Source organism: Diceros bicornis, chromosome 1 (assembly GCF_020826845.1).
Source record: "Diceros bicornis minor isolate mBicDic1 chromosome 1, mDicBic1.mat.cur, whole genome shotgun sequence".
Classification (NCBI taxonomy): domain Eukaryota; kingdom Metazoa; phylum Chordata; class Mammalia; order Perissodactyla; family Rhinocerotidae; genus Diceros; species Diceros bicornis.
Genome location: NC_080740.1, coordinates 58,311,158 through 58,338,976, shown reverse-complemented (window position 1 = coordinate 58,338,976; position 27,819 = coordinate 58,311,158). Strand labels below are relative to the sequence as shown.

The following is a 27,819-nucleotide window of genomic DNA, read 5'->3' as shown; positions in this document are numbered from 1 at the left end:
TTTTCGAATAGGTAGTATATGAACCTGACACAAAATTCACAAGGTACAAAAGAGAATACCATGAAAAGTATCCTTCTTGCACACCATTCCTCAGTCACTCAGTACCCTTCCAGAGCCAATTACTGTTTCAATTTCTGCTGTGTCCTTTCAAAGGTAATCTATGCTCTACAAATATTTATATATTTATCCTTTAAAATAAGACAAAATGGTAGCATATCTTACCTCTCTTCTTCACCTTGTTTCACTCATCTTCATACATAACAATGTCTTGTTATACTTTAAAATAGATATGTGAAAAAAGAGAGAGAATACGTATTTTTATTCATCACGATGGCATCTGCTATTGAAAACTTGCATTGCCTTTTTAATATACGGAAAGTCCTAGTGTGCAATAACTACATGTGACTTAGAGATTCCCAGCTCTTAGATTGGGAACCACTGGTATAAGTAAAATATCAATAATATTCAGCATTAATTTTGGCCCTTACTCTCCGCCAGGCATTGTTCTAAGCCCTTTACTCTTATTATCTCACATAATCCACATCCTTCAAATCCTTCCAGTCTCAGCCTAAATGTTATCTCCTCAGAGAAGCTTTCCCTTATCCAAGTAGACCTACCCTCTCCCTTTTCCATTATTCCCTATCATTTCATCCTGTTTATTTCCTTCAGGACACACATCACTATAAGTAATTAGTTACCTATTCATCTACTTGTGTACTGTTGTCCCCAAACTAGATTATGAGCTTTGAGAGCAGGGACAGTGTCCCTTTTGTTCACTGCACTATACCCAGTGCCTTGTGTTGGCACAGAGGAACCATTCAATTGGATATTTATTGAATAAGTACATAATGAGCAAAAAACAACTTTATGAGGTAGACACTATTATTATCTCCATTATACAGATGAGGAAACTGACACCTAGAGAGGGAAATAGACTCATCCCATAGTTACCAAGTTACAAAATTGGTTTGAAACCCAGCTCTGCTTGACCCCAGAATACAAGCTCTTCACCACTACTCTGGTCTCAGAAATAGGCTGAATACAGTCCTGTCTGTGTGTGATCTTGAGTAAGCCCTTTTCCCTCCCTGGAACTGTTTCTTCTACTGAAAAATGAGAGGGTGAAGTTAGCGATCTTCCTTATAGCGATGTTTGGTGATATATGAGATCTCTGATCTATGAAAACGAAAAGGGAGACATTAAAGGGGCTAACAAGACTTGACGCCTTTAAGAAATCTGATTTTCAATTCTTTTCTTTCTTCCCTTCTTCCTTCACTGAAGATTTGCTGATCCTTATTCTACGCCAGGCATAGTGTTGTATGTCCCTTTGGATAGAGATCCAAAGAATAATAGGACATAGTCCCTGGTATTAAGATACCTGGTCTGATGGGTCTAATGCAGACCCATTAACAGCATATAGGTAAGAGACGTAATAGAAATATGTATGAGAAACATGGTAACATAGAAGAGGAGGGATTAATTCCCCATGTATGTGTACGGGGGTTGGGATGGAGGTAGATGTGTAGGAAGGGAGGGATGAGTTATAATGCTGAGCTGGGCCTTGGGAAAAGAATAGTTTTCTAGGTGGACAAGATGGAGGTGAGGCTTCCTGGATATAAGAGACATTATGTGCAGAAGCACAAGAAACAGCACAATGTGCCGAGGATTGCTAGGGTAGGTGGCTGGCTCCCAGAGTAGGGAGCTGGCTAGGTAGAGGGAGCCCGTGAACAGTCATGCTGAAGAGTTTGGACTTTACTCCTGAGAGCAGTGGCATGGCCAAATCATATTTACATTTTATTTTTATTTATTTATTATTTTTTTTGTGAGGAAGATCAGCCCTGAGCTAACATCTGCCAATCCTCCTCTTTTTGCTGAGAAAAACTGGTCCCGAGCTAACATCCGCGCCCATCTTCCTCTACTTCATATGGGACACCGCCACAGCACGGCTTGACAAGCAGTGCCCCAGTGCGCGCCTGGGGATCCCAGCTCCTGAACCCCGGGCCGCTGCAGCAGAGCGCGCGCCCTTAACGGCTTGCGCCACCAGGCCGGCCCCAACATTTTATTTTTAGAAAGATCACTCTGGCAGTGGTAAGACTGGAGGAGGGTGATGAAGAGAAAGGTGTGGAGACCATTAGGAGGCTTTGCAGTAATCTAGGTGAGAGATGATGAGCACCTGGACCTAAGGTATTTGCAGCAGAGTCAGAGAGGAACTAGATAAATCAGAGATGTTTTAAAAGGTGGAGCCAAAGGACTTGGTGATTGATTGGATGAGGGAGAATAAGATGAGACTAAAGGATTTATTGGAATGCGTTGGGTGGCCAAGTATAAAATGGTGCCATTGATAATTATAGGAAATTTGGAGTGAGGTGGGAGAAATAATGCTGTTGGCTTTGGATATGTTAAGTTTGAGGTGTCTCTTAGATAGCCAGGAGAAAAGGTCTGGCTCCCTCCTTCCTTTCCAGAATAGCAGTCCTAGCCTAAGTCAGACATCCTTGGCCCAGTTTCCTGCCAGGCCCAGTCAGGGATAAAATTCTCCAAGACCTCACTGGAATTCCTGAGCTCCATATCCCTCAAGGATATAAACTGGGTATTGAAAACTCCCTGGATCCTTATTAATAGGAGGAGAATGGATCGTGAACTTGCTTTTTAAAATCAGATGCTGGCTCCAGTGGAGCAAACTCTCCTGCCTCTTGTAAGCACCAGACTTTTACAAAGAAGTCATTTCCTATGGAGCAGCCTCTGGTCCTGACAGGCTCTGGCTCTTAGGTTGGCTCCCAAGAGGCCTCTACCTCCCTCAGGGAGCAGCTTTTTAAAAAACGAGGTTGTATGTATAGCGTGGTCCCGCCTGGCGGCTGGAGAAAGCCCAAAGTCTTGGGGACTGGACCCTCTGCCAACCACCACCCCTGGTTAGGTGTCCTCAATGCCGAGACAAGACTCCATGTAGCCCCAACTCTTTCCAAAATGACGGGGCTGGGATCCTCCCCGACCTCAACTCGCATCTCCAGCGCTCACCAGGCGGTGGCAGGGCCGAGCACGTGGGCTCGATTAGGGGCCGGCCTCTAGGGTCCTCTCCGCGAAGGGGACAACCCAGGAAGCAGGAGGCTGGCCCACCATCCTGGCAGTGGCAATCTCCCTGGCTGCTACAGCCGACGGCCAAAGGCAGGGGCACACCCTCTGTCCCACTCCCATGTTCATAGGACAGTGCCAAAATCCGTTCTCTCTACTCCGCCCTCTCTTCACGCACTACCCCACTGTCAGGCCGATAAACCCCAAGGGCAAAGGGTAGCACGATTCCTCTCGCGCCCCTGCGGGCCCTGAAGCTGGGTACTAAAGCAGTGCAGTCCCAAGCTTCCCCTGCAGAAGCCGCGCTCCTCACTCGGTCCGGAGGTAGAGGGGGCGCGAGAGAGCAAGTGGGCGGGCGTCCCATCCTCCGCATCCTCCTCCAGGTCCTGGCGCGCAGGGTGGGAGCGCTGCGCGCCGCCGCGCTGCGCATCGCGGCCCGCTTGCCGCCTGCCCCCTGCCCTAGCTGGGCCACCTCCCTGAACTGCGGGTGGAGGGCTTCGAGCAGCTAACGTTACGCTGTTTCCGGTTTTCCAGCGGGCTCTGTTTCCCCTCCCAAGGCGGCGGCGGCGGAGCGGCGGAGCCCCCCAAATGGCCTGGCCAGATGCGGCAGGTTTGCTGCTCAGCGCTGCCGCCGCCGCCACTGGAGAAGGCTCCGTGCAGCAGCTACAGCGACAGCAACAGCAGCAGCGAGAGGAGCAGCAGCAGCAGCGAGAACAGCAGCAGCAGGAGCAGCAGCAGCAGCAACAGCAGCATCTCCCGTCCCGCTGCGCCCCCAGAGCCGCGGCCGCCGCAACAGCCGCAGCCCCGCAGCCCCGCAGCCCGGAGAGCCGCCGCCCGCTCGCGAGCCGCAGCCGCCGGCGGCATGAGGCGCGACCCGGCCCCCGGCTTCTCTATGCTGCTCTTCGGTGTGTCGCTCGCCTGCTACTCGCCTAGCCTCAAGTCGGTGCAGGACCAGGCGTACAAGGCACCCGTGGTGGTGGAGGGCAAGGTACAGGGGCTGGCCCCGGCCGGCGGCTCCAGCTCCAACAGCACCCGCGAGCCGCCCGCCTCGGGTCGGGTGGCGTTGGTGAAGGTGCTGGACAAGTGGCCGCTCCGGAGCGGGGGGCTGCAGCGCGAGCAGGTGATCAGCGTGGGCTCCTGTGCGCCGCTCGAAAGGAACCAGCGCTACATCTTTTTCCTGGAACCCACGGAGCAGCCCTTAGTCTTTAAGACGGCCTTTGCCCCCCTCGACACCAACGGCAAAAACCTCAAGAAAGAGGTGGGCAAGATCCTGTGCACTGACTGCGGTGAGTCGCCCCCTCCCTCTGCTGGAGAAAGGGGGGAGGGGCGAGGTAGTGGAGAATGGGGGTGGGGCGGGGAGGTGCTGCAGGTGCCCAGGCCTGGCAGCGCCCGGCCGCTGGGGGTGGGGCCGCCCCTGGGCAGGGCGCCTGGCACGGGTGGGTGAGGGGGTTGGAGTTGGGGAGGAGGATCAGGCTCAAAGTGTGCCAGGGGTGGGGGGCGGGGAGAGGCGCCAGCCTGTGCCAGCAGGGATCTGCGGCTGATGTATGGCATGTGGGGCTGGAAAGCTGCCATCATAGCCCAGTAGCGGCAGGAAAAACGGAGAGGTCCGGGTGGTGCTGGCCCTAGGCTCAGTGAGTCAGGAGTGACCCTCGGAGGCCTTGCCCGCTCTGCTCCCGCGGGCCTGCCTTGCTCAGGCTGGCAGGGTCTGCAGAAGCAGCTGGGCAGACTCCCAGGCTGTGAAGGCCTCCGCTCGCAAGTTCTCCTAGGGAATAATGGCCCCCGCCCCCTCCTTCCTCTCCTGGACTCCCGGCTATGCTCATCCACACCGCTGGCGCAGGCAGAGTTGGACTTTTTCTGCTACTGTTTTCCGTCCTCCATGTGGCTCCGGTTTTTTTCTCCACGGTGATTGCCTGTCTTTGCTAAGCGGGTAGCACAGTCTTCTCTTAACCTCCAGGACTAGCAAGGAGACACCTCTTTGGGCTGTTTCTGGGAGATCTTACTAGGTCTGTTGATTGTGATGACGATGAAATAGAGTAAGTTCTGCTGAATGCTGTTAAGTTCAGCTCTGACATCTTACTGGCAGAATGTATTGACTGCATCTCGCATCTTCATGATGTTGGGTGCTGCACAGGAATGCAGGTGATTAGAAACACAACACTGAAATCCGTAGATTTGTGCAGCTGGGAATGGAAGACCCCCAGGTCAAAAGTCAAAATGTCAGTTTAAGAGTTTTTTCTTCTTGTCCCTGAATCCAGTAAGATGTTTCAAACCAACTTGTCCCCATGCTGGAGTATTTGGTTTACCTTGTCTTGTGCTTATTCATATTGAGGTTTCATTTTGTTCCAACTAAGGCTGAATTTGGTGCTTACGGTGTGACTCTGAACTGTGTAATCACTGAATTGTGACAGATGTCCTGGACTGTCATAAAGTTGGTATGTTTACCAGTTTAGCAACTGATTCTAGGCAGTGTAGACAGGCTTTGAGTAGCAAAGAATGTGTGATAGCTCATGGGAAGTTTTGCTGCCCTCATCTTTCTAGATCAATGCCTTTGACTTTTGGAAGCTTCCCTCCTCCTACCTCCCCTCCACCCCTGTCCTTCAAGAGACAAATTTTAGTTTAATGGTGGGAGTATATCTAGGCATTATGTTAAACTGTGATCACTCTAATCAGAAGAATCTTGCAGTGTCTTAATAACGAGGGAAAAAACTTTGTGATAACAGCAGTTTCTCTCTCTGACATCGTTCTAAAGAATATTGTTAACTGCTCTTTAATGTTGGTTTTATGCTCTGAAATGGTTTATGATGACAAGTGGAGACCAGTTAAGAATTTCTAATTTTTTATTCTATTAAGTATTTTATCTGAGATCCCTGGGGGAGCTGTGGAACTGTATTGTGCTGCGGGAAATAGATAGTAAAAACATTTATTGAACCTTGTCCAAGGACAGCTTCTGTTTTGGTTTTCGGTGAGTTGCTCCTGAATATGCACAGTGCACATCCACACATAATCCCTAGTCTGGTCCATTGAGACCCGCTGGTCATTGTCAGATAATCCCCTGTCCTCCTCCTCCTCCTTTTCTCCTTCCCCCCATCAATTATACCTTGTTTGTTCTAGTGACTGTTTAAGAGTTTAATAGTTGAATGTGGAGATCATAAAAGATTTGGGGGTTGGAAATATAGCCTGCTTTTAGGTTACGGTCATCTCATATTATTAAAATAGCATGTGTAGTACAGTTCTGAAAAAGATAAATTTAGGACTGCAATCACAGCTAAAGAGAAGGCCCTCACACATCACAAATTATTAAGGAGGAGGAATGTGGATGGAAGTAAACATTTTGGAATGCAAAAATCTTTGCTTTGAATTGATAGTATATAGATATGTGTCAGTTTGGGGGGCTTTATATAAGGGGATTAGAAATGAAAGGACATCTTTGTGAGGGGAAACTTGTGGAACTGGTGATAATATAACAGAAGAGCGTAAACTGCATTTTCTTATTTTCTACTCTGTGGTTAAAGAAAACATGCCCTGGTGATGGTATATTAAATAAGGAAACAAAATCATCCTAACAAACCACAACACCTTCCTTGTGCTCAGCAGGAAATAACCAACAAATTCATTTTCTGTTTTCTATCTATAAAAAAAGCCCTCTGGGCCACAGGGTCATTGGGAACATTTTCTCCTTGGAGCAGATTTGCCCATTGCAAAATAGGGAAACTGGCATTGGAAACTGTCATCATTGCCCTTATGTTGAGCAACTGTGGTTGAATTGTTACTTTGTTTAGCCAGTTTGAGCTCTGAGTGTGTCTGCATTCTGAGAGGTGTGGTTCCTGGGGAGATCAACTAGAAAGCTATGTTTGGTGGGCTAAGACTTTGGGACCATATAGAGGGATATACCGTGCTTAAAAGTTAGCACATGCCTCAGTAACATCAATGCAGAGATCATACTGCACCCCTTCTAAAAGGTCCTCATAAATGGCTAATTTCACCACAACTATGGAATGTTGACTTGAAGCCTGTGTAGTCTGGCTGAAATAGCAATATCTGCGAGAGGGGTATTTTTATAGATCGAATGTGTATCATTCATCCAAAATTACTACCTCTGGTGGTAAAGAGTTGAGTAAAATCTTTGCATTTCTCCAAAGATTGCATACGGAGGTGTTTTCTGTGCCTTCTGTGGAAAGAGGAAAAGGAGTTAGAAAGGACTCCTAGGGATTAGAAACTCTGTACAATGCTGTAAAAGCATCCTGTTTTGCAAATAGTCCTGCATTTTTAATGATGGTTGCATATATTTTGGTATAATCACACCCTATCTTGTTGCTTTCCTATATATGTGTTTTTCAACTGTTTCCTTATTGAATAGACACAGTAGACAGCATCCAAAAAAGAAAAATCATCCTTCCTTTGGGACTTTCTAGTTTGCGGTTTTCTTCCAGTGTATAGTGTACTTTGTTGTTAAAGATGGAAAGGGTGTATTCCTGGGGGACTTTACATTCCTCAGCATAGTTTTTAATTCATTTGGCACCCAGATTCACATCTTAGAGGAAGGTGGTTCACAAAATTCAGTACCATAGCAAAACCGACTGCATATTTTTTAAAAGCTGTTTATTTAAAGAATCTTTTCTTCCCCAGCCAGCTGGAAACCCAGCTGTGCTGCAGCTTGAAGATGGGAAAGTGAAACTAGATTAGAAACTGACCAGTCCTAGTGGTGAGGACAAGGCTTGGTTATAGATTTAGGGGTAGGATTACCATCATAATGTCATTATTTCTTTCGGTGGCTGCTTTCCTCGGCAGACTTGGATTCTTGGGGCCAGGAACTATAACTTATCTTTCAGGTCTTCTGTCACCTGGCTCTCCTGCCCCCCAGTGTTTGGTACTGTGCCTGGTTTATAGAGGGACTCTCCTAAGTGTCTTTTGAATGGACGAAGTCAAGTGAGGTTAAAAAAGCAAGTCTCCAGATTAATTCTAAAACAATCAACTCTCGGATCTGTGACACCAGGTCTTGTGCTGAAAAGCTGAGTTTGATGATAGCCTTTACCTGTCGCTATGGGAACCTTTTTTTCTAAAGGAGTCCTTATCAACTAGAGTACTTAACCACAATGTGCTTAATCATTGTGCTGATTAGTGTTAATGAGATTTGAGCAGTGGAGAATAAAGGTCTTGCTGGAGAAGATCCCCCTTTTTTTTGTTTTTGAAGGGTAGATTACCACTCCCCCGCCCCCAGGTTTAAAGAAAACAACTATCAGTTTGAATTAACAAATGGTTTGGGAGCTAGAGAGAGTGGTATATTAACTAACTAGGTGACTAACTTCTTCTTGGTCCCAATCCTCTTTACCATCTTTTATTATCTAGGACATTTTAATTTATTTCCTAATAACGAATACACCAAGTTAGTTTTTTTCTTTATAAGATTGGATTTACATTTTTGAATATGTAACACATTTATATGGCTCAAACTTCAGAAAGTACATAAGAATATCTGGTGAAAAGTCTCCCTCTCACCCCTGTCCTCAGCTGCCCAGCTCTCAGGTAATTGTAAAACAACATGTTCTTGAAATGCGTATTTCTCTAAAAGCAAAATGTTTTCAAAGTAGTTATATTTTTCTCTTAATAGATGGAGAATGTTAATTTTGCCATTAAGTCAATTTTACAGTAAATTCTTCCCAAGTAATACATATTTTTTTAACCTAACCCCAAGATCTTAACCAGTACCCTACCTTCCAAATATAACCCTAGGGTCAGGAATGAAAATACCAACTTATTTTTTAGATACTTTGCCACTAAGAAGTTTTCTATGACAATGAATTTTGTGAGTGGGTCTTAATTGGGATGCTCAAAGGAAAGATCGAGAGGTTTGTCACTGAGCTATAGGGCTGCAGCTCTGCCCATACAGCAATTCCTGCTGCTTCACACTCTTGGTAATCTCACAATAGCATCCATGTGGGAAATCACATGATTCCCTATATGGAAAGAGAAAACTCCACAGTGCCTGATTGCTTTGATTTTCATTTAGAAGCCAAAGACCCCAGTTGCTGATGACGAGTTTGATTTTGACCGTTTTTATGTACAGCCGGGATGATTCCAGGGGGAATTAGCCACCCAAATATATTTTTGAAGTATGTTTTTTTTTTTTTTTTGTGAGGAAGATGAGCCCTGAGCTAACATCCGTGCTAATCCTCCTCTTTTTGCTGAGGAAGACCGGCTCTGAGCTAACATCTATTGCCAATCCTCCTCCTTTTTTTCCCCCAAAGCCCCAGTAGATAGTTGTATGTCATAGTTGCACATCCTTCTAGTTGCTGTATGTGGGACCTGGCCTCAGCATGGGCGGAGAAGCGGTGCGTAGGTGCGCGCCCGGGATCTGAACCCCGGGCCGCCAGTAGCGGAGCGCGCGCACTTAACCGCTAAGCCACAGGGCGGCCCTGAAGTATGTTTAAGGTAACTTAATTTAAGGTAACTTGAACATAGTGTTAACATTTCAGAGGATCAGGGAATTGCCATTTGGATAAGTAGGAAAAAAGCAAATATGCAAAGCTACAGTAAGAAGTCTTAACCCTCTTAATCCTGTCGGCTTAGTGGCATTTGGCAATTCTGAACATCCATTTGGAAAAGGAATGATGGTATCAATATCAATGAAGTTTCCCCTGTGTGATCTTCAACAACTTGTTATTGGATCTTTCTTTTCAAGGTCTGAAGTGTTGTTAGTATAATTTACACCAAAATTAAAAGAAATTTCCCCCCCAAATTTTGAGTTTGGATGGATGTATGTGAAATGGGGATTTTTGTCTTACTTGTTTTTAGTGAATTAACCCTTTCCTCCCACTTACTTGTTGGAATTTGTGCCAATTTACTTATTGGAATTATTTCTGAGAAGAAATAAATCCAGTTTATGAATTTCAAGAGATGATATGGGGACCTCTCTAGAAAACTGGGGAAAGTAGACAAATTGACCGCTGGAAGTGCTAAATTATGACGTTTGAAAAAGTGACTATCTATGTGAAATCTCAGTAGACTCCTTTAAAAACAATACTCACAGAAGAATCTTGGTGAACTAGAGCTCCATGTAGGGCTGTAGGAACTGAAGCAACCCTGGAGGATGATTAAAAGGCATTAGGATGACATGAAAGAGGACATGCTATACCCAGGCAAAGAGCTGGGAAGCTTTTGCCAATTTGAGGTCAAAAGACAGATTCACACTGACTGAGATCATTTGTTGCTAATCAACTGTGATGTTTTTGATAATTATGAAATGAGGTTAAGTTAAGGGGCCTTCTTTCTCTGGCTAGTTGCTGCTGGCAGAGTGTGGCAAAGGAGCTCTGTTCTACAGTAACAGTCCCTTCCTACTTGGTACATGCAATGAGATCCAAATAGCCTCTCCAGGGATGATCCCTGTGACAGAGCCTGTTAGTTCTTCTCTTGCCTCTGCTCGGGACCTGATTGTGCTGCTTGCCTCCTGGGGTGGGGCTGGAAGTGGTTAACATTCCATTTACCCTTGCAGATGTTTCGAGAGTGGCAGAGGCATAGGTATCCTAGATGGTTTCTGTATTCTACTAGCAACACAGACCCCCAAGATGTGATATTCAGGTTACTTTTTATTCTCTCTTCAGAAACAGAATCCTTAATGGTTCTCTTTTTCCTTCACAGATTTCCTGCCCAGTGCAGAGGACATTGGCTTCCTCCTCCTCTTTCCCTCCTTGATCTGTTTATACAGACTGAGGATCTGTCTTTGTCCTTTAGGCTTGGATGTTTTACTTGGTCTTGATCTTGATACTGGTCCAACTAACAGAAGCCAAGCTGAACTAACATTCCTCAGAATTGAATGAGAGGAAAGTCACCACATTGCTAAATACCTAGTCCAGCCCATGGGAAAGTCAGGGCATTATTAATTCGATTGTGACAGTGATGCAGTTTGGTATCCCAGAGGTTGTATTACTAAAAGAGCTTTCTTTCAGCTCCATCTTTCAAATGTTTGCTTCAGCAAATATTTGAATATGCGGTCTGTGTAAAGAACTAGGTACTCTAGGGGAGTTGCTTCAGACACAGTCCTTGTCATCAAGGAGCTTACAATCTAGAAGTACAAAGATATAACAATAATTCAATCCCGAATATAATAAATGCCACAAGATATGCCAACATCGTGCTTTTGGGAGGAGGGAAAGAGTCATAAAGGAAAGAAAGATCATATCTGGTTAGAGGATTAAAGAAAGTTTCTTGGAGAAGTAGTTTGAGATGGGATTCTAATAGTCAGCGATAGATGAGGTGGGGGACTGTGGTTTAGGGATAGAGAGAGATGAATGGATTGATTAAATGAATTCCATGCAGACAGAACAGCATTCTCAGTAGGAGAGGGGCATGTCTGTGATAAATAAAATAACTAGAATGAAAGGGAGAAATGGGCAAGGAGTCTGGAGAGGTAGATTAGGGTGATATTTTCACCCATTTTGAATGCTAGGCTGATGAGTTTATTTGTAATTATGTAAGTAGTATTTGCAGACTTAGATTAAAAGCAACTCACTAATGTTTTGTAGTTATCAGTGAATGGGTCTTACACATATTTTGTTAAATTTACCCCTAAGTATTTCATGTTCTCTAGATGCTATTGGTAAATGGTATTTTTGTTTAATTTTGTTTTCCAATTATTCATTGCTAGTATATAGAAAGACAATTTTTTAAATATTGACTTTGTATCCTATGACCTTAATAAATCCATTTATTTGTTCTAGTAAATTTTTTTGTAGATTTCTTAGGATTTTTCCTATGTACATGACTGTGTTGTCAGTGAAAAAAAGACAGTTTTACTTTTTCCTTTCTAATCTGTTTGCCTTTATTTCTTTTTCTTGCCTTATTGCACTGGCTAGGACTGCCAAGTACAATGTTGAATAAGAGTGGTGAGAATGAACATCCTTGTTCTAGTCATGGGGAAAAGCATTTAGATTTTCACTATTCAGTATGATGTTAGCTGAAAGTTTTTCATAAATGTTCATCCTTAAAAAAAAAAAGTCTACTAAGTACAGTGTAATGACTAAAAATTTGAGCTCTACAGCCAGATGGACCTGGGTTTGGAAACCATTTTATGCATTTTCCAGCTGGGTGATATTTGGCAAGTTACTTTCTGTGCCTTAGTTTCCAATAAAATGGGGATAGTGATAGCACTTAATAGGATCGCTATGAGTATTAAATGAGATAATGCATGTAAAATGATTAGGACAACACCTGCTCAATAAATGTTAATTATTAGCAAAATCTTATTAATTTAGACCAATGTGACCAGGAAGCCTAGTAAGTGAAAATTTTAAGTTCTAGAAGTGGATTGGAAGCAGGCAAGGGGGGAAATTTTCACCAACAACTATATTTTTCACCCAGATGTTCCTATCTATCTCAACATGAGAGTCACTGGGCTGGACTGGTGGAAGTGGTGATGAGAAGAGAATGGGTTGTATGTGGTCTCATTGTAGGGAAGCCCATGTGAATCCAAGGTATGAATGCTGGTCCTATGGAGGTCCCAAGCAGGCAACAAATCTTGATGTATCCATGGGTCTGTGTTGGTCAATTTTTTGAGAAGTCCACAGATAGATACCGCTTTTCTCTGTTTCACAAACAGGAGGACTAAGACTCATACTCCAAAGTGTCCCTTTCGAAATCTCACCATTCTTGTGGGGTCAACCAAGGGTCCAAGTTCTGATGTCCTGCCAGGCTTGGTCTTTGACTTCGGTAGGTCTTATCTTATGTTGTATTGTTATTAGCAGGAATTGCTGAAAGTCCCTGGATAATGGCTGAAACTGTCCTTTTTTTCCAAAGAAAGCAGCTCCCTGACTCATCCTGCTTTGATTTGGGGGTTTCCAGAGCTGGGGATGGGTCCACACTGCATCATTCATACTCTCTGTTTCCTTGTTTCTATACTGGGTTGAGATGGATCTGGTAGCTGCCCAGGGTCAGAGGGGTACAGGTGTGGGCGTGTAACCAGTGGCATTTTTGGAGTTTGTGGGGTTTTATTTTAATTTTAATTAATTAATTAATTGATGTGTAGGAACTGATGAAAGTATGAAACTTTGCTCCTTAAGTATCTGTAGGACAAAGACTCCTTGCTTTGGCTTCTTCCTCTAAATATTTATTTATTATTACCCCTCAGGTCCTGTGTGGGCTGGCCACATATCTTTGACCTCTAAAAGTATTCTTCGTTTTTTCTTATTCTTGGAGTTTTAGTATTTATGGTCTGTATCACTTATATGACATTTATCACTTAATGCCATGAATTGTTAATTATATTTTGATGGGTCAGTATCTTTTCTCCTTCACCTGATTGTAAGATCTTTGGGAGAGTAACTTAAAATATGGTTAAGAAAATATTTGATTACTGGCTATTGCCAAGTAAGAAGGGAGCATTGGGTCCTTTTGCTTTCTATACTGACCACTTTTGTCCTAGACAAATTTCGAGATTCCTCAAATGACAGCTCAGGCTGAGGGACTAGACCAATCATGGAAAGTGTCTTCAGATATTTTGATAAAGGGCAGAATTTTGCTTCTCAGTTATGTTTCAGTTCAGTGTTTTTTCCCCTTAATAATCAGTTCATAGTTTCTTCATTTTCTTGCAAGTAACTCTCCTCTTTTCTCAAGTTTTAGAATTTTCTCTAGGTGGTTTTCCTCACACATGTCAATATCTTGGCTTCTGTTTTCTTTCTGTCTTTTGGTTAGTTGGCAGTCTGCAAAAATCTCCAGTTTCACTTGCCATGTGAGCTTTTTGGATATTCTCCATTCTGGTCTCTCACTGGAATGTCCACTTGAACACTGTTACTCTGACCTGTTCATGCTTCAGGCTGAATACCTTAAAGAGGTAAGAGGTATGACGAAGTGTCTTCTGTGGTAAGCTCAGATCACAAATTAGGAGTGGCTGTACCTTTTTGCCCAGTAGGCAGCTTAGGGTCTTCTGGAGGCCAGTATTGGTTCTTAGATCATTGTTTTTTTTTTGAGGGAGTTGGAGGTGGGAACCCAGTGTTTCTTCATGTCTCTTTTTTAGCGTGTTCATTCTTTCACCATTTCCTTGAAATGAGGCACTTCCTGCCGTGTCTGCTTGGCTGAAGTATTGGGTGGGGGTTGTGAGGGGGACGCTCTCCAGAGGGAGTTCTCTTCTGGCTTAGAGGACCACTAGTTATCACCTTGCAGAAGGCTCTGGCACTCAGCTTCCTCGAGTTAGAGTCCCTTCCACTGTTGCCTGTGGTCATAAGTATAATCTCACTATAGTCGTTTAGGTTGGTAATGAATGTCATAGGCACTGCCCAATTGATAACTCTCTTCTGGAGTCGCTTTGTATGGCTTTAGAGAGGAGAACTGATTTACCAGTCAGGATGGAACAGGTAGGTTAAGTAGATGATCTGTCATATCTCAATCCCTGTCTCTGGGTGAGAAAAAACAGCAGGGTTGCATCCAGTGCAGCTTTCCCAGCATCGTCATTGGTTGATTAGATTTCAGAGAAAAAGATAATAAAATGCAGAATAATTTTTAAAAAAGGAAGAAAGGAGTCTCAGACCACGACGTGAACCAATTGTCACAGAGTGAAACCAAGGTCCACAAGTGAAGTGTTTCTTTCAAAGAACACTAGGGCTTCCAAAGGCAGCCTGTCTGACTGCTTACTCTTACATGGTTTCCCTTTCATAGTCTGTTCATATGAGTTTTACGTCTGAGACCTTCTTACCTGGAACTCTATCCCTCCCACCTTGCCCAACTTTGCTCCCCACTTTCCTGCTTAGGCCTGCTGTCGTACTTGCATTTGACATAAATGTAACTGCCATTCCTCAGCCCCCATTCCCAAGAATCACAGAAGTTCCCAGAAATTTCTAGTACAAAATTCTCAAAGCCTCCTTGGACTTTAAGTCTGACAGATCTAGTGGGAAGGTAGGAACAAGGCCTGGGATAGGTACCTATGAGGATGGAACCACATCCAACAAATGTGGCTAAATTTCCCTCAGGTCCTGTTCTTTTGGACAAAACATTGAGTTTTTCCAAGAAGGCCTTTCCCATACTTCCAGGTCTCATTTTCAAAAGGGAATGCTTTCTCCAAAAAGGCTAGTAACATTCACTGGCCTCTTAACATGTATGTTAAGTTGTAACACGTATATTAAATTGTCTTGGCCAAGTACTGACAATAATCCCTCTCAGATGGCCCCTGCGGGGCTCGGCCGAGGTGGTTCAGGCCGTGCTGAGCAGATCCCAGGGTGCAGAGCCGGGTAGTATCATACTCCAGGCAGAGCAAGACATCACCACATCTGAGAGAAACTCCTTGCTGCCGGGAAGAATCTAACTTGTAGGTTGAAGGGAGGCACATGAGTGGCCCCCAGATTGAGAGGGAGCTTACTGTCTTTGTTTCTTATTATGTAAATTATCTGAGTGGGTGTCCACTGTGCATGGTGTGCACTCAGTTAACTGAGAGGGCAAATGGGAGCTGAGCTGAGACTGCTTCCCTTGGGAATACTGTTTTCACCTCTGCCAGTGTTACCTGGGCTTCTACTTTTGCCTGTACACAGTGAGGGCTCCGTGCTGCTTCTGTGTGGTGTCACAGCCTCAGGGCCTCTGGTGAATGGTCTGCCTTTAAGTAAGAGTTAAAGGCACTGGTTTTAGATTAGTTCTGTGAAGGGATCCTCCTAGGGCGCTGTGTCTAAAAGAAAACATCACATTGATAAAGGGTGCCAGTGGGTTTGATGGTCTTCATTGGGTCAAGGTCATGAAGCGTATTTTTTTAAAGTAAGTATAAGATTTACTTTTCTCATCTCTGAAGTTAAATAACAGCCTAATCATTCAGAGTAGGGGTAAGTGTTGTCATTGTAAGAGGAAGAATAGAAAAGGGCAATAGTACTGCTCTGTCCACATGACTCGGGGTAATCAAATGGACATTACTCTCCATTCTATGGTTCAAAGATTACTTTGTTTGGAAGAGTTTGTTACCGACAACTGTGAGTTTGGGGGAGGGGTCTCCTGGCTGGCTTGCATTTGACACGGTCCCCCTTAAAGATTGAAGCTGGTTTGTGGATCTTGCCATGGGTTCCTCCAGTAATGTTGTAGATGTAGTGTTTGGTTCTTTCCCCTCCCTCTTCCTTTTCAGGTCTCTCCATTAGTGGCTCTTCTTCTTTTGACCACCTTGTAAAAGGCACAATTCCTAAGGGGCTGTCCTTGGTTCTTTCTCAATTTGTGTGATCTGTCTTGAAGTGCCAACTACACGTAGCATAGTAGTTAAGACTGAATGCTCTGGAGCTGACTTGGAAGAGTGAATCTTGGCTGTATGACCTACTAGCTATATAACTCTGAGCAAATTAATTAACCTCTTTGTGCCTCAGCTTCCCCAACTGTAAAACAGGCCTATAATAATACCTACCTCATAGCATTGTGATAAGGATTCAGTGAGTTCCTCCATGTAAGGTGCTTAGAACAGTGCCTGCTTGTAGAGAACATTCAATGCAGACTAGCTGCAATTACTATTATTGACATGTCTGTTGTTAGTGGAAAGAGAATGGCTTTGGATTCAGACTGGTGTTTATTAAAATCCTGACTCTGTTCCTTACTAGCTATGTGAGCTTTGGACAAGTCCCTTAATCTTTTTAAGTCCCAGTTTCCAACTGCCTCTGGCACATTGTTTCCATTATCTCTTGCTGCATACCAACCCACCATAACGTAGTGGCTTCAAACAGCATCAATTATTTGTTATTATCTCTCATTCTTCTGGGGACTGACTGCGCTCAACTAGGAAGTTTAGTATCTTTCATGTAGTTTTAGTCAGGTGGTGGCTAAGCAGTCAGACAGTAGCTGAGACTGGATCATTTCAAAGTTTCCTCTCTGACCTGTCTAGCAGTTGATGCTGGCTAGTTCTCACCTGGGAGCTTAGCTGGGGCTGAGGGCCAGGGGCCTCGCCTGGGTTTCCTCACAGAGCGGTGGCAAGGTCCAAGAGTGAGCATCCCAAGAGACGACCAGCAAAAGTTGTATTGTCTTTTATGATCTAGTCTCAGAAGGCACTAACATCGCTTCCACCACATTCTCTTTGTTAAAGGAGAGTTATTAAGGCCTGATCAGGTTCAAGGGGAGCAGAATTAGGCTCTACCTCTTGGTGGAAGGATTATAAATGAATTTGTGGACGTGTTTTGAAACCATTACAGTCTGCCCTCTGCTGACAAATTATTTATATTCCTCACACATTAAAAATACACTCATCCTCACCCAAGATCCTCCTCCTTCAAAGGAGCCTATATAAAGCCCAGGCTTAGGAGCCAGAGTCTCACCATCTAAATCAGGTCTACCTGCAGATGAGGCTTCTCTAATGCAGTTCCTTGGGTACAGCAACTCCAGTGCTGTTCTTCTTGACCTGAAGAAGTGAACTAAAGAAACAAATTATCTGCTCCCCCCACCCCCCATACAATGCTGGAATAGACATAGAATAACTGCTATAGAAGCCTGTTTTATTTATTTATTTATTTAATTTATTTTTTCAATTTGAAAACAGTCACTGTTTATTTACTGACCAGATTACAAAAATAATCACGGTAGACACCTTAGTTCATCCTTCTAATAAGCCTATTGATCTGGTCTTCCCTGTTGCCAGCATCTCCACCTTCCACAAAATGGGTGGTCTTTTTCTTCATTCCACCTCGTGGAGAAGATAATTTGAAGCGCCATAGGAAATTGTTTCCTTCTTTGAAACGTTTTCCAACAGTATAGATCTCATGAATCAGATCCTCCATGCAAATGATGCCGAATTTACCCAGAGATCAAGCAATCAAGGCGTTATCTGTCAGGGCAATTCGCTTCTTGTTAGTTTTGCCATAACCACGCTTGTAGATCAATTCATTTACTGACTTCAGGTTTGGGTACCCCCACGCGATATATGGTTCCACAATCCTCAGCATGTTGACTGAAGCCTTGTTGAGCTTAACAAAGGTGCCGTTGAAGATCTGGTGAAGGCGAAGAAGCTGCAACACCTTTCAGACCTTTGGGCTCACACCATTGATGCCTCTGATCCTGATGACAAATGCCAATTTCGGTTCCGCAGGTACATAGAAGTTGCCAGCTTTTCTTGCCATCCTAGCCATTCGGATCTCAGTTCTGTACATCTGCCTATATTCCTTGTGGTAGTGCTTAGCTTTTTCATAGATAAGCTTCCTCCTTGTCTTTCGAAGCATCTTTTGGGCAAACTTCTTTCTCAGGCTAGAAGCCTGTTTTAAAAAATTGGTAATACTTAATCATTTTTAAATGACTTTATTTTTTTACCTTAAATTTTGAAATAATTTCAGACTTACAAGAAAGTTGCAAAAATAGTACACAGAAATCCCCTGTGTCCAGCTTCCCCAAATTATACAACCCTGTAAAATTATCAAAACCAGGAAATTAATAGTATCGCTGCAATACTATTAACTAATCTATGGACCTTATTCAAATTTTGCCAGTTGTCTCACTAATGGCAATCCTAGTCCTGGATCCAATCTAGAATTTCATGTCACATTTAGTTTTCATGTCTCCTTAGTCTTCTATCTGGGATAGATGTTCCCATTTAGAAAGGGGAGAACCAGCAGTCACTAGTCCATAGCAGTTCTGAAATCCAGCCTGGCACATGAGTAGGGCTCAGTCCTACTGCTTGGGAATGATTCTCCACTGTTCTTGGTTCTGTCCTGTGGACTCCTTGGTTTTGCCCTCTGCATTATCCTTTCTTTCCCATAAAATGAAGCCTGTGTTTGCAGCTTAGCAGTTTTCTCAGTGTTCTGTATTCTTTTGTGAAAGTGATGGTCAGTCAGGTGTGGCCACAAGAGGTGACACAAGAGAGGCACAAAAAAACCAAGTTTACTATACTCACAAGTCCTACAGAGGGGTGTCACTGCATGCCACATGGGGTCACAGGGAAAGTGCCAGGTTTTGGTCAGGTGGCAGAAGACAAGAAAGATGGGAAAGCATTAGGTCAGAGCCTTTATTAGGACTTCCTTGGGGAAGCCAGAGCAGGGCAGGGTGAACAGTTTAGGATTGGCTAGTTTGAATAATTTTGGTGGGCTCTAAGCTATGGAGGTGGTCCCTGGTGCCTGGTACCTGGACTTGGGATGATTAAGGGGCCAGATAGAGGGGATCTGGCTCTGGATTTGTTAATTTGCATATCAAAGGCATGCTCCTGGCTGAGTCTTTTGCTATCTCTAAGAATTGGCTAGCCCTGGGAGGGACAGTTTCTCCTCAGTCAGAAAGGGTTAAAATGTCAAAACATCGTGATGTCCAGAAAATAAAAAAATATCTAGTACACTTAGCTTGCTTCCTACTTGTAAATGTTTGGGGGTCCAAAGGCTTCTTTTCATTTTGTACTGCCTTGTCCCCTATAGTCCAAGCTGGAGGTGTTCCTGCTAGTACACTTCTTTTTAAAAATTGTGGTTTGCCTATGAATCTTATCAGGGTTCACTACATTAGACAAAAGCCATACTTAGAAAACCTTATCATGATAAGCTCTTTGCTACCTTGACCTCCCTGTGTGGCTGCTGTGGGACAACATCCTTCAGATAAGTGGAATCTCTAGTCTTTAATGGAAAGGGGCTGAGAAGCATGTCTTTAAGAGTCTTTTGTCTGTCTCAAAGATTCTTTGAGGCATGGCCTTTGATCTTCTGAGGTCTTAACAAAGGATACAATTCAAAATGTCTCAAACTGAGCTCATTATATTCTTCTTACCATATCCTGTTCTGTCTAGGACAGAATTTAGATAACCCCATCTTAGATAACCACATAGATCTAGTCTTCCAAGCCATTAGAAACCTCAAAATCATCTTTGGTTCCTTTCTCATCTTCAAATCCTATATACAGTACATTGTCAAGTCATGACTGTTTTTACTACTGCAAAGTCTCTTCAGTCCAATTCTTTTCATTCATGATGCCCTAGTTGGATACTTATATCTCACCTAGACTGCCACGGTAGCTGCTAAATGGAATTCCCTATTTTCAGAATCTCTGCTCTCTTCCCTCTATCATCTATTGCTGGAATTAGCTTTCTAAAAGTAATTATCTCTCTCCAACCCAGAAATCTTCAATAGCTTCTTATTGTCTATAGAATAAAGTGAAAACTCCTTTACATGGCATGCAAGGCCTTCCATAATTTGACCCCCACCTGCTTTTAAGTCTTTAGCCCACTCTTCCACAGTTACTCTTTGCTTTAGCCATAATGTACTGTTTTGAAAAATTTGAACATATTTTACATTTTTCTTCCTTAGTGCTTTTGCACATTTTGTTTCCTTGGCTTGGTATGCCTTGCCTTTCCTTCTTAGTCAGTTGCTAGCCTCCTCATCCTTCAAGGCTCAGCTGAGATCCCACTTCTCCTCAAAGCTTTTTCTGATTTCCTCAGTTTGTATGAATCATGGCATCCTCTGTGTTTCTGTAGCAGTTCATAGCTCTTCTGTAATCATAATTACAGTGGTCTATTCTACCACTTAACATAGTTGGGTGGGGAAGGAGGATATGTATATATGGTTCTCTAGACTGTGAGCTTCTTGAGTGCAAGATAGAACTGTAGCAAACAATGTATCTTACTTATTTTTTTGTGTCTTACGTAAATTAGATGGCTTGATGACTTGAAAAGAGAATGAATTTTACCTTAGTATTAGAACTGGCAATTGGGAATAAGCATCTGGTTCACGGAAGGAGATTGGTCTAGGTAAGTAATGTATGGCAGAGGTATGAAAGTGGTAAATTGAGGCAGCCATGTTAGATGAAAGTGAGGGGTTGGTTTAGTTCAAAGTACTACTTTGGACTCGTGTGTGTGTGTGTGTGTGTGTGTGTGTGTGTGTGTGTGAGGAAGATTAGCCCTGAGCTAACATCCGATGCCGATCTTCCTCTTTTTGCTGAGGAAGATTGGCCCTGGGCTAACATCCGTGCTCATCTTCCTCTGCTTTATATGGAACGCTGCCACAGCATGGCTTGACAAGCAACACGTCAGTGCGCGCCCGGGATTCGAGCCTGCGAACCCCAGGCGGCTGCAGTGGAGTATGTGCACTTAACCATTATGCCACCGGGCCAGCCCCTACATTGGACTCTTTGCTGTCATTGTTGTTGCTGTTTATAATAGTAAAAACCAAGTCTGTGATGTGCGGATTAGAGTCTGTGTTTTATTAGCCTCTATGGGAAGTACCTTGAAAAGATTACTCAGGGATGAGGGAATTTGGTTGTTTTGTATACCACTGTATCCCTATCACCTTCATGGTACTTGGCATATAATAGGAGCTCAATAAATATTAGCTGAGGGAAAAATGAGTGAAGAAATATTTTCTTCTCTCATGTGATGCTAGAGTACCTACATGTACCATACCCAAGGAGCATAGCCAGGAGAGCTGGTTCAAAATAAGCCCAAGTTAAAAGAAGGCTTATTCGGCACAAGTGACTTTTTTTTTTTTTTTTGTGAGGAAGATCAGCCCTGAGGTAACATCCATGCTAATCCTCCTCTTTTTGCTGAGGAAGACCGGCTCTGAGCTAACATCTATTGCCAATCCTCCTCCTTTTTTTTCCCCCAAAGCCCCAGTAGATAGTTGTATGTCCTAGTTGCACATCCGTCTAGTTGCTGTATGTGGGACGCAGCCTCAGCATGGCTGGAGAAGCGGTGGGTCGGTGCGCGCCCGGGATCCGAACCCGGGCCGCCGGTAGCAGAGCACGCGCACTTAACCGCTAGGCCACGGGGCTGGCCCTCTGGGGTCCTCTTGATACTCAGAACTTTCTGCTTTGCCACAGAGGAGTGGGAGATATTAGGGCCTTAGGATATAGACAGGGTGATTGGAGGCAAGTAAATGGCAGAATTGCAATCTGAATCAGGCAGTCAGAAATGACAGGAGCTTCTTTTAGGTGGCTGGGAGGAGAGTCTGAGGTGTGTCCTTAGTTGAGGAAAAGGACACTATTCAGGCTTTGTCAGGTTTTTGTTGTTGTTTTGTTTTTAAATAATCAGAGTGCTTCCTGGAAATCAGCCTCCACAGGTCCAGTCCCAGCCCACTGCTTTTTGTGTGACCTTGTGCAGGCTGTACTTACACCCTGGGTTTTGTTTAAGCTGACAAATGGTGGTTTCTTCTTCAACTGTGAGAACTGGGATGAAGAGAGTGTTTCAAGCCAATTAGGTAAGTGGCATGGCACCAAAATAGAGCCTGCATGGGTTTATAGTTTTTCTTTGAAAATTTTAGCAAAATCCTGGGCTGAGAGACAGTCTGGATGTCTGGAATGCTGAATTGCTTTCTTGAAGCTGAACTTTCCCTGTATTCTGTTCTAAGTATCAAACCCGTGCAGCCTCATCAAGTCTGTGATTTTGATAATTGGATGGGAGGGGTTGGGGCAATTTAGGAAGATGATGGGGGCCTGACCTCTTCCTGCCTTTGAAATCCACAAGGGAGGGAGAATGGGGAAACTGATGAATAGTTGATCAAAAGATGGGGAGTGTCCCTCCTAAATTAGGACAGCTGGCTCATGATAAAATTGTTTTACTCTGTTAATGGCCCGCAGGACCAGATGCTGTGAAAACAGAAATTAAAGTACAACTTTGGCCAGCTCTCTCCATACAGTGAGGTCACTGTAACCTCTTCTCTCTGCCCTTGCCCAGCTGTGGATTCCTCTAGGGAAGTCTCAAGAGTCTTGAGGGAGGAGGCTTATTGGGCCCATGTCACTAGACTCCAGGGAAGTGGTAGATTCAGTTGACAAGTGCCTCGGGGGATGTGGGGTTTGCCTCTGCTTAACTTCTGGCTTGTCTTTGGAGACTATGCCTTCCTGGTTTTGGTAGGGCCAGCTCAACTCTGTCCATTCCATAAATAGAAGAGTTGTCTTCTTGGTCTCCTCATATCCCTGGGAAACTGATTTTGCTACAGGGCTGGGTGAACCATATGGCAGCCTAGGTTACAGTGATTGTTGACATTTGTCTACAGAGAGAGCAGGCTTTTTGGCTATAGCAGATCCCCCAGGTAGGGTTGCCACACCATCTGTGAACACAGCATATAGGATCAGCTAGATGGGTATGCAGTCCCATTCTCATCTACTCCCTGCCTCCCAAAGAAAGAGGCAAGTTCATCATCAAATATTGTCTAATAGATATATATTTTTAGCTCCTTTATTGTTCTTTTCTTTGAAGTTTGCTGGGGAGGTCTAGTAGGCATGTACCCTGCTCTTGAGGGGTTTACAGTCTAGTTGAGGATATCAGATTAACATGAATCAATAGCAAATGACATAAAGCGAAAGGTATATAATAATTGCAAAAAGGGAAAATAGACTATAGAATTCAGAGATGGGAAAGATCAATTAGAGCTGAAAATTTTCCAGGATAGAGTTAGGACTAGGGGTTAGTCTTGAGGAATGAATAGGTTTTTGAGATTTAGGAGGATAAGGGAAAGGCTTCTAAGCCAAAAGAACAATATGAGCAGAGGTAAAGACAAGCAAGATATCTTCACAGGACCATGAGGAGTTGGGGTAGAGATATAGGGCAGATAAGATGGGAAAATAGGACAAGACCAGATTAAAGAGGGTCCCCAGAAACAGGCAAAGGAGTTTGGACTTGGTTCTGGAGGTGATATGGCATCACTGTAGGTAGTGGAGCAGATATGATATGAAGAGAGGAATGTTTGCAAATACTTTGTACACACAGTTCAGAGTTGACTGGAGTTGGGGAGAGATATGTTCGAGAGAGGAGTTATAAAGGAGGAGAGGGTTATAACGTCCTTGAAGCCATGGAAACTGAAGGAAGAGGTAAACTACACTGTCTCTTTTCAGAATCTGTGAGACTTGGTGATGAGCTGGGTAGCGGGCATGAAGCAGAGAAAGGAGTTAAGGTTTAATCTTGCAAAGCTGGGAAAAATAATAGTGCCATTAGCAGAAATGGAGACGTTCTGAGGAAAAGTCATTATAAAGAGGAAAATGATGAGTTTGGCAATGATTGCGTTTATGTAACAAATACTTATGTGATACTCATAATGTACTTGGCACGGTACTAACCACTTTATAAATGTTAACTCATTTAGTTCTCGTAATAACCGTATGAAATAAATATTGTTATTATCCTCTTTATTACAAAGGGGAAAATTCAAGTGTAGAGAGGTTTAATAATTTGCCCAAGGTCATGAAGCTATAAATAAATGGCAGAGCCAAGATACTGATCCCAGGCCATTTACGCTAGGCTCCCTCTTGTTGATGGGAGACCCAAATAGAAAATACAGTAGACAGTAGGTAGGAGATCAGCTGTTTGTTGGGTGCTTCCTTTGTGCAGAACTCTTTGCAGGAAATGTAAAAATGAGTACAACATGGATGTATTCAAGGAGCTTGTAAAGTTCTAGCGAAGGAATGGCAGATCATCAAATTGTTATTAAGGGTCCTAAGTTTTGTGCTACTTGGAGAGTGTAGAACATAAAGAAGGAGAGAGGGGGGCCGGCCCGGTGGCGCAAGCGGTTGGGTGTGCGCGCTCCGCTGTGGCGGCCCGGGGTTCGCTGGTTCGGATCCCGGGCGCGCACCGACGCACTGCTTTGGCGGGCCATGCTGTGGCGGCGTCCCATGTAAAGTGGAGGAGGATGGGCACGGATGTTAGCCCAGGGCCGTCTTCCTCGGCAAAAAAAGAGGAGGATTGGCGGATGTTAGCACAGGGCTGATCTCCTCACAAAAAAAAAAAAAAAAAAAAGGAGAGAGGGAGGAGAATACATATCTAGTTAGATATCAGAAAAGACTTAAAGGAGAAGGAGATGGAATTATAGATAGACCTTGAATGATTGGTCAAGTTGGACTTTGGTAGTTGGTAGTAGGGGAAGGTCATTCCTGGTAGAGATAAAAGCTTGAATAAAATTATGGAAGAAAGAAAGTTCAAAAGATATTTTGGGACCAGCACACGGCACAGTACCTAGCTCAGTGATTGTTTGACCTGAACTAGGATGGCAGGTGGTTTAGTTAGGCTGCAACCTAAAGCATGAATTGGAGAAGCAGTAAGAGAGATGGCGGGGACTCCCTTGGTGGAGGGCTGGAGCCTAAGTGAGAGGATTAGACTGGAGATGTGGAATTACAAGTCCGCAGCATATAAATGAGGGGGGATAGCTGATGCCGCAAGAGCAGAGGACTCCTAGAGGGAAGACTATAGCAAGGGGAAAGCTGAGGGCTGAGGATGGAGCCTTTTTGTTTTATGCATGCAGATACCTAGGCTAGTCTTACTTTGGGATGAGCCCAAACATTTCCTAAAATAAGGCCTCTTAGCTTGTAGGGTGTGGATTCTTCCTCTCCTAGACTGGGAGACCATTTCTGTCTCTCTGTCTTTGCTCTTCACAGGTCCCTTAGCCACCTGGGGTAAATGAAGTACTCCTTGTCCTTGTTCCCTGAGTAGATGTAGACAGGAATCCTAGGACCCTTCTACCTGGACTCAAGAAAGAATTAGCAAAATACATGCTCATGTTATGGGTGCAGAGGCGATATTTCAGGGAATCATGAGTTCTCTGTGTGGTATGAAACTTCAGTGGTTGAGATTGCTCTCTTAGGTCATGGGCAGTGCTTCCCGAGGATAGGCAAAGCCTGGCCCCTTCCAGTATTTCATACCCCTTGTAGGCCTTTAAGGATCGTTTTGGGAAAACAGTGTTGAGTAGAGACAGAACTTAAAAATTCAGAGGTCAGGCATTACTTGTGGACTTCTTCAATGGACATGCTGGAATGGTCCTAACCTCAGATTTCTTTTCATAAAACAGAGCACAGTCCTAGGAGAGAGATGTCAGTTTAAACTCCAGTTCATCTTTTTGTCAGTTTGTCGGTTTAAACTCCAAGCTCTGTGACCTTGGGACACCTGACCTTTGGGAGCCTGTTTCCTTAATTGAAAAATAGGGTTAGTGATATTTGCTTTTCTTACCTAACAGGCTAATATTGTGAAGCTCAGAGGAAATAGTGTCTGTGAAAGTGCTTTGAGATTGGAAAGTTCTGTATCAGAGTATGCTGTTATTATTACAACTGCCAACCAGTTTGCTCACTCTTGAAGATTAATGCTCTGAGGATGCCTTTGGATAACCTCTTCACAGCCCCTCTGCCAAGGACTTAAAGGGCAAGGCTACAGAGTGGAAGTTTGAGACACGTCATAGAACATTTCCTCAGGCAGACATATCCTGTTTCATTGGCTCTGTGATGCAATTCCCTCCACTCCATACATTAACACCTCTGAAATTTGGCCCTGCCTTACAAATGATGGCATAGTAGATGTGATGAAATCAGCTAACTCTTTTCTTGGAGCCAGATGCGCCACATATACAAACTTTCTTTTTTCTACATGAAGAGCTATTTTATCTCAACTTTTGCTAGAGAAGATCTTGCTAAAATGCATGGGGACATTTTTCTGCCTCAGTAATTGTAGAATTCAGTCTATCCTTGAGCTTCTTGCATGTGTCCTGGTCATCCTTTCTCATTGCATAGATCCATGGAAGCAGAAGTTTGGCTTGAATATGTAAGTCCTGATCTTGGGACATATCTATCCTGCCTTTGATTTTAAAAAAATCTCTAATGACAATTTTGTCCTCATTTCCTGCTTCCTCCTAAAAGTGGAAGGTGAGATGCATTTTGGTTAAGGGATAGTTTATATTATTCTGGTTTGACTGTCTTGGGCCCTGGGTCTCCTATCCCTGTCCTGAAAACCACTAACATAAACCCTCCAAGTCACAGGACAATCAATACACTCTCTGTGAAGCTTCTCTTCAGGATGAATTCTGCTCTTGTTTTCTTTTACCTTTTGAAAGCTGTTGAGATTCAACTGCAAATTCAGAGCTTCTTTCTTAGTACCAATTCTTGTTGTTTTGTCTCCTATTGATCATCTGGGTGTGGACTTTCCACCTTTTGAGTTGAATGGCAAGGAGACTTCTGAGCCTCTCCCCCCTTGTCCTCTGCTGTAGGTTCAGGGAATGTAGACCAAGAGCTTGTTATGAATGTGAACCCTCAGGGACAGAGGAGTAAGAAAGGCACTAACACTTATTGAGCGTGTGCTTTTACAGACATTACTTCATTTGAGCCTCACAACAGCCTAGGAAGGTGGGCCTTCCCTTCCCAATATTACATCTAGGAACCTGAGGCTGGAAACAATTAGGTGAGTTCCAAGCTGGCCACACTAGTTATAAGTGATGGAGCTCGTTTGAACTCATGCTTTCTAGGCAGAGCCAGGCTGAAAACAAAGAGAAGTGATAAGGGGATTACTCTTACTGATTACACAGGCATTCTTTCCTGGCTGATGTGGAGACTCAAGGGATGACTGGACAGGGTTCTTTGAAGAGTTCTGTGGTTTTTTCCCCTGCCCAACTCTGGGAGTGGGCTGGTGACCAAGGCCCCCTGGCTGAGCTGTTCTGTGTTTCTCAGCCTCTGATTGGCCCTCTGGCTTCTGCTTCCAGAGGCTCCCTATTCAGGTCAGGTGCTGCTTGGTGCCCTAGAAATAACAGGGTTTCTAGCACAGAGTGACTCCCTGGAGCCTCTGGGCCTGCTAGGGCAGCACTTGCACCACCTCTCCCCAAAGCTGTGTTTATTTCTATTATCTCATTTGCTTATTATAGGCCTTCTGCTAAGTGTCAGTTGTCGCCTCCCCACAATTCCTGCCTTTTCTTCTCCATCTGTCTTCCCCAGTGCTTTGGGGACTCTGGGCGACAGGGACCTAGGAGACAGCATTCTAAATAGTCTCCTTCTACAGTTCTTCATTTGGAATTAAGCCTTTTTGCTGATTTTCCCTCAGGGATGAGCTTTTGTTACAGTGGCACTGTAAATGAGTATCCTCTCTCTGGTCTGCGGAAGGAGTGCCTCAAAGGGCTGAAAAGAGAGCAG

General features: G+C 44.0%; 1 protein-coding gene and 1 pseudogene across 1 annotated transcript in view; one reads left to right on the top strand and one right to left on the bottom strand.

Annotated features, from left to right (window-relative positions):
- Positions 1-3,641: 3,641 nt before the first annotated feature.
- The window catches only part of NRG2 (neuregulin 2), a 184,610-nt gene continuing 160,432 nt past the window's right edge, over positions 3,642-27,819 (top strand). Inside the window, exon 1 of the mRNA XM_058541813.1 lies at positions 3,642-4,346. Within this exon, the coding sequence (XP_058397796.1) occupies positions 3,662-4,346 (685 nt within the window). The 5' untranslated portion in view covers positions 3,642-3,661. The remainder of the gene's footprint in view (positions 4,347-27,819) is intronic.
- Positions 17,511-18,230, bottom strand: LOC131406170 (60S ribosomal protein L7-like; annotated as a pseudogene).